Source organism: Bos javanicus, chromosome 6 (assembly GCF_032452875.1).
Source record: "Bos javanicus breed banteng chromosome 6, ARS-OSU_banteng_1.0, whole genome shotgun sequence".
Classification (NCBI taxonomy): Eukaryota; Metazoa; Chordata; class Mammalia; order Artiodactyla; family Bovidae; genus Bos; species Bos javanicus.
In genome coordinates, this window is record NC_083873.1 from 113,284,258 (window position 1) to 113,295,569 (window position 11,312).

The following is an 11,312-nucleotide window of genomic DNA, read 5'->3' on the forward strand; positions in this document are numbered from 1 at the left end:
GACCATGGCCTGCAAGGGTTCAGCTTGTGGTTCAGTGAGATTCAGAGCCAGATTACCCAGAGGGGAAAGGGCAAAGTGGAATAGCACTGATATCCAACAATCCAAGGCTGGGCTCAGTTCTGTGACCTCAGGCTGCTGAGTTCCCCTCTCTGAGCTTTGTTGCAGAAACCAGTGCTTGAGAAACCAAGCACCACACTCAGAGAGTTGGAGAAGTCAGGTTTACTATGCTGGCAGGCCTAGAGGAGTTGGCACTCTAAGCTGGGATCCCCAAAAAAGGGGTTACCGAGTTTTTAAACACGGACAGGAATGACTCTGTGGGTTTGCAGGGGCTGGGAGATTCCAAAGAGCAGGACAAAGGTGAGTGAGATAAGCTCCAGTTCCTAGTATTGTGAGTCCCCACTTTCTGAGACGGTGTGACCTGCGTGATCCAGACTTTGCAAGGAGCAAGCTGAATTACAGAGGCAGAAGGAGCAGGGGGTTATGTAAAACTTTACCTTATCCTCTGCATTCCCCCCTCTTGATGCTTCTGTCATTCCCTGTAGAAAGCATCATCTCGTGTTTCGGTAGGGTATTCAAAGCTCCCCTTTGTTTAGGGGGTATATTGAGCGATTACCATTGTAACTATGGATTCGGTTCGAGAGGTTATGAACTGGGTAATAGCACTGAGAATACAAGGACCAAACAAGAGCGGCACAAAGAACGTGAAGAGAGGACTGGCTTAAGGGCAGACCCACGATGTCCAGCTCCATATGTGGTTCCAGTGACCCCAGGAATTTGCTAGTTCCTCTCTCTTTTTCATCATTCATTCCCTTAGATATTAGGCCATGTCCCTGACTATTCCTGATTGGTTTACATAAAAGCAGCAGTCTTTGTTCAAGAAGAGGCAGAGGCCTCCCTTTTCAGCTGTCAGTAAGTCTAGTCCTCTCCTATTCTGTAAAGCCACCTTAGCCAGGGAATCTGTTCGGTCCTGTAAAGCCACTAAAGATTTGGCTGCTCTCTCAGTGTTGTCTGTGAAGTCCCTGGATAGTGTATGGTAGGAGGAGGTTGATGAAACAATTCCTCCTATTCCCATACCTATTCCAGGAGTAATTTCCAGACCAACTAGTAGAGGCATAAACTGGATGGCCCTTTTTGACCATGTCTTTGCTGCCAAAGGTAAGGTGAGAGTCTGGCTGTTAGGGGCAATATTCATCGGCGGAGTGAGGAAAGCTAAGATGCAGATACCCATCCAACTGACTGGTAGGCATAAGTAAGCATCTTTCCCACAAAGAAAAGGCCTTGATAGGGGCAGCAGCATATCGTGTTTGTGGGAGGATGAGTGGGCCACTCACCTTTTAAAGTTTGATTACATTGGTCCCTGGCTAATTTGTCTACAGGTTCAGTTCCTGCATTATTTGTAAAGCATTCTGGAGCCTTCTGAGTTAGCTCAATTGTCCTTAAGACTGGCCCTTGTAAGGGTGAATATATAGGAGGTCCCATGGCTGTTGCATTATTCAGTGATACTGGTGTACCTAAGTGCCGTGGCACTCCGTAGGATAAGCAAAGCCGGCAGTCCCTGACCAGCTGGGGGATGGTGTCTTTAAGAAGGCGATGGGTTGCACTGAGAACCTGGTACAGATGAGAGTTTAAAGGGGAGTTAACTCTAACCTGAGTCATACTGCCAAAGGACAGAGCCTGAGCGTTCAGGGCAAAGTTGCTCCGTGATTGTGTCTGTCTGCATTATTGTTCCTGTCCAGTAGGTTTTTCCATTTATTTGCAGACAGACACCTGTTCTCTTTTATTGCATCTGTGTGCTGTTTGGGGGTAAACGGAGGCACGGAGGCATGATGACAATGGCATGGTATCAGGATACCCCTGGGGCTTGGACCACCTGGTGGGGGAAAGGTAGCAGCAGCGGGGGGCATGAATGGAGAACATTTTCGGTGCCCAGGCTTCTGGATATATGTCACATGGTTAAGGCAGTAGGTGACCAGCCTATAGGATTGGCTATCTATACATTGTTCACACTGATGATTAAGGATGCAGTTTTCCAAGGGTTGACTGTAATGTTGACTGGTGCGTGATGGGTAAGGAACGGCAAGGGACAGAAAAGATTGCAAAGCAACCTGCACGTAACAGATAACTGAACACTAGCCAAAGGTTTTCTCCCCGTCTTTGGGCTGTCACGGCTATAGCAACTGAGCCTATCGTGAAGGGGGTCAGCTATACTGTGAGCGATTTAGTTAGTAGGGCGAATTCATCATAAGAGACATGATCTCTGAGGCTTCCCGCTACATTGAGGTAACAGACAGCTAACTGCAGCTTCGGACCCAAATCCCAGTCCTGGAGTGCGACTGAAGCTAGTCCTGGAGCAAGGAGCACAGCAATACCTCCAACCAGGGATAAAGACCAAGGTTGACAATGAAAATCCATTGATATTTTGATAGCCAGATCCTCAATCTTCCACCAGGGAATGACCAGTCAGCTGTCGGAGTGTGGCTGGAACAGTCCTCAAACTTCTGCTCTGCATTGATTAGTCAGCTTCTGAAGTGACTAGAGCAGAGCTCAGCGAGCACCCCTTGTGGGTGAGGGCCACTGTATTTGGAACCAGACCTTGAGGGGATTTTCAGAGTCCTGAATTGCTTTCCAGATGTCCTCGTCACAGGAAGCCACTGCCTTCTTGACTCTGGGGGTGGATCCAAGGCATGAAGTCTATAACTTTAACAGCAGTAGGTGTTGCCAGGACGACAGTGAGAGGGCCTGTCTGAACTTGTGGAAGTGGTTCTTTTTCCAGTCTTTAACCCATAGCTCATCTTTGGGCTGATAGGGATGAATCCAATTGCCCAAAGAAATGGGTGTCCTTTCTAAGGTTTCTTGGGCTATACGGTGGAAGACTTTTCCCAGAGCCTGGAAGTGTCAGTACATCTCCAGGCCAGCTGGTTGTTGGGGGTTTCCTTTGAGTTTTCCTATCACTGGGGGCATTTTCCCATATAAGATCTCAAGAAGAGAATTGTCTGAGGACTGCAAGATACATCCGGCTTGGACTAAGGCTAGCGGCGACATGTCAACCCAAGATAAATGAGTCTCCTGACAGTGTTTAGCTAATGTAGTCTTGAGGGTGCCATTCATGCGTTCAACTTTCCCTGAGCTCTGTGACCTGTAAGTGGTGTGACCCTTCCATTCGATACCCAGTGTCCTGGATAAAGTTTGCATTATCTCAGACGCAAAAGCTGGCCCATTGTCAGACCCTAAGGACCGAGGCAGCCCGTATCTCGGGATTATGTCTCTTAGTAGGGCCTTGGACACTTCTCATGTCTGTCCAGTGCGTGTGGGGTGGCTTCAGCCCATCCCTAGTAGGTGCAGACTGCCACAAGTAAACACTAACAGCCCCTATACCGCTTGACTTCAGTAAAGTCCACTTCTAGATCTTCAAAGGGCAGAGTCCCAACTGTCTGCATCTCTGGGTTAGGTCTTGGTCCTTGGCTGGCGTTGTTTTGTGTACAAGTCACACCTCTAGTACTGATCTGGGCACACAGGGTTGGGAGCTTAAAATCGAAACAGTAGCAGCTCAGTAAGCTCTCCAGCACAGTTTTTCCTAAATGAGTTGTCTCATGATGTTGTTTTACCAGCTGGACTGCATGACTGCTGGGGACAGTGAGTCTTTGGTCTGGGAGCTTCCACCAGCCCTCCTTTTCTTTTATTCCTCTATCATTTAGAGCCCATTGGTCTTCTTACTTGGTGTATCTCGGGGACGGAGGCAATTCTGGTGCCAAGAGGACCTTAAAGGTTGCCTCAGGGTCGACTCTGGGGATTGGTTGGGTCGCCGCCTCCCTGACTGCCTGGTCAGCTGACCAATTTCCTTTGCTGATTGGATCAGTTCCTCGCTAAATGGCCTTTACAATGGATGACTGCTATTTGGAAAGGCTTCCAGGCTGCGTGTAACAACTAAAGGATTTCTTTTTTGTTTTTAATCTCCTTTCCCCCTCCTGTCAATAGTCCCCTTTCGTTATAAATGGCTTCATGTACACGTAGAGTATCCAAGGCATGCCTGGTATCAGTATAGGTGTTGACTCATCTCCCTTTGGTGTGCCTTAGCGCCTGGGTGAATGCCCGTAGCTCAGCCTGTTGTGCTGACCACCCTTGTGGCAAGGCCTCGGCCTGCACTTTCTTGTCAACTGTTGTTACGGCAGAGCCTGCTTTGTGCTGCCCGTCTTGGATGAAACTGCTTTTGTCAGCGAGCAGTTCCAGCTCTGGGTTCTGGAGGGGGATGTCCATCAGGTCCAGCCTGCTCAAGCGAATTTCATCTATGACCTCCTTATAGTTATGGTCGGGGGCTCCCAATTACACAGGTAAAACTGTGGCGGAGTTCAGCGTCCACACAGTCTCGAGTTGTACCTGTTTGTTTTCCCAGAGCAGTCCTTTATAGCAAATCATCCTGGAGTTGGTCAGCCACTTATGGCCCTGGCTGTTCATCAGGGCAGTAACAACCTGGGGAACCTTTGCTTTTATATTTTGTCCTAGAGTAAGCTTATCTGCTTCTCTGGCCAAAATCACAGTGGCAGCTAATGCCCGGAGGCATGGTGGCCGTCCCACAGCCACTGGATCCAGTCGCTTTTACAGGTATATGGCCGGGCGCTGCCATGACCTAACTGTTTGTGTGAGGAGCCCTGCTGCAGTGTGATTTTTCTCATGCACAAAGAGGTTAAAGTCCTGTGCCGCATTTGGCAGCCCTAATGCAGGAACAGTGGTCTAGAGTCTCTTTATCTCCTTGAAGGCCTTTTCCTTTTAAGGGTGCAACTCCAGGGGATCCTTACCACTCTGTTGTGGCTTTCAACAAAGGCTTGGCAATTTCAGAGAAACTCAGTATCCAGATCCAGCAGAATCCAGCCCCGAGGAACTCACAGACTTCTTTCTTGGTGTTCTGCCGAGGTAGTGAGCAGATGGCTTGCTTCCCCTCCTGTCCCAGTGCCCGATGCCCTTTTCAAATGACAAAGCCCAGGTACTTGACCTCCTGTGTACAGATCTGAGCCTTTTCCATGACACCTTGTACCCTGTGGTGGAGAGAAAAGCCAACAGGGCTTTGGTGCCTCTCCAGCAATCCCCTGGGTGGGACTGGCTAGCAACAGGACATACACATACTGGAATAGTGTGCAGTTCAAAGTTTCTCTGCGAAAGGCAGCAAGGTCTTCAGCCAGGGCTTCACCAAACAGGTGAGTTTTTGAAGCCTTGTGGCAGCCGGGTCTAAGTCAGCTGTGTCTTCGTCCCAGTGTGTGGGTCTTCCCTTTCAAAGGCAAAGAAGGGCTGGCTGGCAGGCTGGTGAGAGCCAGAGCCAGAAGAATGGATCCTTGTGATCAAAGCAGGTGAACCAGCTTGCATGAGAGAGTAAGAGACTCAGGAGAATGTTGAGATTTGGGACCATGGGATGGTTGGTGATCACCACACTGTTGATGCCACAGAGGCCCTGGATGGGGCGGTAGTCATTCCCTCCTTTTTGACTGGTCAGAGTGGGGTGTTCCAGGGACACTGACACTCCATTAGGATCTCGGCATCTCGTAGGCACTGGCTGTGGTCCCAAATTCCCAGGCATGCCTCCTGTAGGTACTGGATATTGTTTCTAACAGGAGTGGCTCCTGGCCTCAGGTCCACTACAATGGGGGCATGGTTTGTGGCCAAACCTGGGGGCTCCTTCTCTGCCCAGACATCAGAGAATTCTATTAGCAAGCTTGGGGGATTTATTTTTTCCCTCCGTGAGTAGCAGAGATGCCATTCATCTTCCCTGGGCATAGTCATGGCCTTTGTCAGAGCTGATTGGCTCCTCAGAGTGAGGCTCGTATGCTTTCCAGGAGCAAAGGTAATTTGTGCCCCCAGGTTTGTCAGTAAGTCTCTACCAAGCCAGGGAATGGGGCATTCAGGTAAGCAGAGAAATTCATGAGTCACCAGATGGCCCCCTAGCTGACACGAATGGGCCTTGCACAATGAGCAGGCTGCCATGTCCCTGTGGCCCCAACAGTAGTTGCTGTTCGGCCTGTGAGGGGAGCCAGAGGTGTGGTTTCCATGAAGTGTTCAGCTCCAGTATCTGCCACAAAAGTCATTGATTGGCTTCCTACTTTCATTGTGACCAGGGGCTCCCAAGGGCCCAGGATTAGTTAGCCCAGTCTTCTTTAGTCTGCTTTTGCTCCAGCCAGGCCAACAAGGTTTTGGACGGCCAGCTCAGGCTGGTGCCTTTCTTTTTGGGTTGACCGAACTTCTTTGACCCTTAGATGTCCCTCTGTGACGGTGGCACTCAATCCAGTGTCTAGTGTCCTTGCAATAGGTGCACTGGTCGTGGTGTAGAGGTGGTCTCTTCTTAGTTTCCCCTTTCCACAAGGGGACATTCTGTTTCACTTGATCTGAGCTCCTCAATGATGCTGCTAGCAGGGCTGCTCTCTGTTTCATTAATTTATCTGATTCTCATTGGGCTTCATGGTCTAGGTTCACAAAGACTTTATTTGCTACCTCCAGTAAATGTGAGGGATTCGTCCCAGTGAAGCCTTCCGGCTTTTGGAGCTTTCGTTGGGTGTCTGCACAGGATTGAGCCACAAAGGAAGCATTAATCATTGGTTGATTCTCTATTGCCTCAGGGATGAACAGGTTGTATGTCCGGAATGCTTCACACAGTTTTTCATAGAAATTGGTGGGAATGTCATCTGCCTTTTTTGACTGTTGTTGTAATTTTGAACATATTGGTGGGCTTTTTGGCTCCTGCTTGAAATCCATGTAGAAAGGCATCACAGTAGCAACCCAGGGTTTCTTATCCTCCTCTGAAATTGAAATCCCAACCAGGCCTCATCTCTGGCATCACTTCTTGTGCCCATCCTTCTGCATCTAAGACCTCTGTGGACACTTGTCCTCGGAGCCATTTGGGGGCTTCTGTTGAGATGCATCACCTTTCTTCAGCGGTGAAGAGAGACGTAAGGGGCTGGTGACAGTCATCCCATGTAGGCTGATGGGTGTGGGAAATGGACCCTAGGAGGTCAATCATAGCTGGTGGTTTATCCAAGTACGCTGGGTTATGGTGTTTCCAGTTTAGGAGATCAGTAGGGCTGAAGGCTGGTGATAGAGGAGGGAGCGACCAGGCTGGACTGAGCCTCATCCACTTGTTGAGGACCTTGAGTTTCTTGCAGTGGCGTCTCATGGGCGGTGGCCAGCTGGTTAGACTGTTTGGCTGAGCGGAGCTGCTTCCCTACTGGCTCAGGGCTGGTGTCTTGCTCATGAGGTGCTGCGGGGGATGTGGAGGGAGGTGGACTGTCTGGCAATGGGTCTGGCGCTGACTGTGCCGGGGCGTCTGGAGTCCGGGGAAGGTATGGCAGGGGCAGTCATGGGTCTTCCACTGGATCTCCCTGGAATATATATTTTTTCTCTTCTTTCTTTTTCTGAGTTCTGGTTGGGAAACAAATACCCTACTCTGTCCCTATCTGTTCATGCAAAATCTTGCCCATGGGGGCAGGATCTGTGCTATTAGAAGCCAGGTGTCTATATATGGGGGCTTCCTTGGTGGCTCAGAAGGTAAAGCATCTGCCTGCAATGCAGGAGACCTGGGTTTGATCCCTGGATCAGGAAGATCCCCTGGAGAAGGAAATGGCAACCCACTCCAGTACTCTTGCCTGGAAAATCCCATGGACAGAGAAGCCTGGAGTCCCAGTGACTACCTGGTTCACTGCTTGGACAGTGGGAAGGTCAGGATTGCCCTCTGGCAGCCATCCAACATCAAAGGATGGCCAACTGAGCTCACATAAGTTAAGTTTCCTGGGGGTCATCTTGACTAATCTCCTGCAAAGCCCTTCTTAAAGTTCTTTATCAGTCTAAAACTGTTGCTTCAGAGGAAGTGCCACCCATGTTGACAAGCGTAATCTACCTGGCAGGGTTTTGAGGAAAACCTCATCTCTTACCTGTCAGCTCAAGGAGTCAGTCAACAGAAGAATAACCAGTAATCAATAATTTCTCCCTCACTGTATATCCCGCCTTGAGTCAGTGGTGTAAAGACAAGCAAGGGTGGCTGGCCCGTCAAAAGAGAATACCATTCAGGTGACTGCTTGCCTGCGTCCCTGGGGGGAACTTAGGTGCCTCTTAGCATTGGCAGATCAGTATATACCCCTGATCCAGTTCTGTCTCGAAGTGAGGGACTGGGTCCCTCAGAGCAGATACCGCCTTGAACCACATGAGGTCACCACGGAACCACAAGTTAGGGCCTACTCAGACTCCGTAGCCATGAAGGCCGTGAAGCCACACAATTAAGCCGGAAGCACAAGCGAATCAGGCTGCACACTCGTTCACATTCATGTCTCATCCTCTTGGCTGCTCTCTTGAGGGAGATTTAAGATGCCTCTGAACATTGGCAGGTTGGTATAAACTGCCGACCCAGACCAGCCTCGCAGGGAGAAATCAAATCCCCCACAGACTGGCCCTGCCTTTCAGCCTTATGAGGTCATCACAGAACTGCAGGTTTTGGATCCTCTCAGGCTCTGTAGTCCGAGGACTGTGTAGCTCACTTCCACTTCCTTCAATCAGCAATCATGTATACACAGTAATTCAAGAGGTCATCACAGTACCTCCCTTTTCCTGAGTCCCCAGGTCTCCCTATCTGATGCTCCCTTCCTGGGATCTCCAAGGAGGTGATCAGTCTCCTCTTCTACCCGTTAGGGTAGGGCCTGACTGGGGACTGGCCACGGGGCCTTACTTGATCCTGTGGCTGTTCCTGGTGAGTTGGTCCATTCCTCCAATGAGTCCGGTCAGGGCTAAGCCACCTGGAGAGTCAGAACGCTGGTCCAAAAGAGAACCCAGAACACCACCAGGTGGTGTGCCACCCCGTCCCTTTCGGGGCTCCTCCACTCCGACCCGGCTGAGCAACCAGTCTGGTGGCTCAGGTGGCATGGTTGCAATCTTGCTGGGGCCTCCAGAAATGTTGCAGAAACCAGTACTCGAGAAACCAAGCACCACACTCAGAGAGTTGGAGAAATTCAGGTTTTCCAGAGGAGTTAACACTCCAAGCTGTGAGCCCCAAGCACGGGGCTTACAGTTTGTATACACAGACAGTGATGATCAGTGCATTTGCAGGGGGCTGGGCGATTGCAAAGAGCAAGACAAGGCTGAGTGAAATATGATCCAGTTCCTAGTACTATGAGTCCCCACTTTCTGAGACTACATGACCTACATGATCCAGACGTTGCAAGGAGCACGCTGAGTTACAGAGGCAGAAGGAGCAGGACGTTATGTAAAATTTTAACTTTTCCTCTTCACCTAGGTCAGCACACCTCCCAGTCCCTGGTCACTACACGTCCACTTTATAGATGAGAACACAAAGGTCGCCTTTGATCACAAGACACATGCATGATGAAGCTGCCCCAAGGCTAGGACCATGGCCTGCCTGGGTCAAGCTTGCGGTTAAGGAAGATATACAGCCAGATTTCCCCAGAGAGAAAAGGGCAAAGTGGAGTAGCACTGATGTCCAACAATCCAATGCTGGGCTCAAATCTCAGCCCAGATCTGTGAGCTCAGGCTATTGACTTGCCCTCTCTGAGCTCTAATTTCCTCCTTGGAAAATGAGAACCCTATATCCAAACACACATAGGTTGTTGGGCTCTGTGCTGCCACAAAGAAAGTTGTTCATAACTCTGCATCTTACTTGTCCCCACTGTACAGATGGGAAAACTGAGACCGAAGATCTCCTACAACTTGTCTCTTCACTAGTCAGAAATGGGCCACACTGCTCATGACATTCATAGTCACTAAAAAGAATTGTTGGCAGGACTAGTCATTGCGCGGGGGTGAAGAGGATTGACTTTAGCATCCATCAGAGGGGGTGGCCGTGTGGCTTCACCTCACGGGGACTCAAGTTTCCCTTCTGTGAAGAGGAGGTCATCCAACCCTACGTGGTGCAGGCAAGTAATAGGCCATGTGTAGGGCTTTTCTGGAGCAGGTTATCAGCACTTACTGAAAGGTTGTTGCTGAACCATGAAAAACCCTGGATTCTTGGCCTCTGGAGGAGAATTCAATCCAGGGCCAGAGACGAGGCTTGATCACTCAGAGCTTTTGTGTAATAAAGTTTTATTAAAGTATAAAAGAGATAGAGAAAGCTTCTGACATAGACATCAGAAGGGGGCAGAAAGAGTATCCCCCTGCCAGTCTTTAGCTGGGTGTTACATAGCTACTAGAAATCTGCTAATTAGAGAAAGGAAATGTCTCAAAACTCAGAGAATGGCACCAGGCCCCTCACCCACAAGATTCATTGAGATAACATTAGCACCAGGGGAGTCATCCCGGGCCATGAAATGATTGACGTGAATCTTGAAGAAGGGCAGACTGTCATACACAGACACAGTTTCGGTAACATAGATTAGGAGAACAGTGTATGAGTACAACATACTGGCTTGTCAAGTGGGTTCTGAGTCTTTAGGGGGAACCGACTTGAAGACAGAGTCTGGGGAAAATACACTGTACATTAGCACAGCTTAAGACCAACACTTCCATAAGGAAAATGCATTGGTGAGCTCAAGGTTGGAGAAAAGTTAGGTTCAGGTGGAACCAGGTGTCATTATGGCAACACAGAGTTTTAAGAGAAACCTCTTTTTAAATTTGTATAGAAAAGGGAAAAAAAAATAACACTAGTTTGTTTCCTCCTGCCCCTTAAGAGAGAGAGAAAAATGTTTGACACTCTTCCATTCGGAGACCCCTGGCCTTCCTGCTTGTTACCCTCTCATTATGGGATGGCTGGGTCATGGAGGGAAGCTGGGGAGGGTCCTTTTCGGAAGTCAGTTTTCTGTCCAGAGTCAGGGACACAGTTATGCGTTTTCCCAAGGTCAAAAACACTTGGGAAAGTTCATCGACCTCTCTGACCTCAGTTTCCTCTTCTGTAAAGTGGGAGGAACCCCCAATTCTCCAGCAGCACCTGCTGAGAGGGAAGTGGTGTCAGGGCCCTGTGGGTGTCAGGACAGCAGGTGCTGAGCAGAGGCTGGCCTGACCCCACTCCTGTCCTGCTCCTGCGGGGGCCCAGGTCCAGCCCCACGATGCCATCACCGGGACTCACGCCGGCAAGGTTGGTGACATGTTTGTGGAGCACCTGAGCACCGGGATGCAAGCGGTGCACAAGCTGATGGCCTCCATCACCCAGGACAGGTCTCCAGCAAACTCAGGTAAGCGAGCCCCCTGGGGGCACAGTGGGCCATGGCAGGTGTCTGCCCGGTTGTACTGCCCAGCTCTGACCTCTGCTGTGTGTCTGTGTGCAGTCCCATCCCACTTTCAGAGTCTGGAACGGCCCTGGAGACCAGGGGTGCAGCACACAGGAACTCTGCCCATGC

The 11,312-nt window shown here is 49.9% G+C and overlaps 1 protein-coding gene across 3 annotated transcripts in view; it reads left to right on the forward strand.

Annotated features, from left to right (window-relative positions):
- LOC133249894 (epididymis-specific alpha-mannosidase-like) overlaps positions 1–11,312 on the forward strand; it is a 52,888-nt gene that overhangs the window by 23,949 nt on the left and 17,627 nt on the right. For all 3 annotated transcript variants that reach the window (XM_061420909.1, XM_061420908.1, XM_061420910.1), the window contains exon 9: positions 11,009–11,147. In XM_061420909.1, the coding sequence (XP_061276893.1) occupies positions 11,009–11,147 (139 nt within the window). The remainder of the gene's footprint in view (positions 1–11,008; positions 11,148–11,312) is intronic.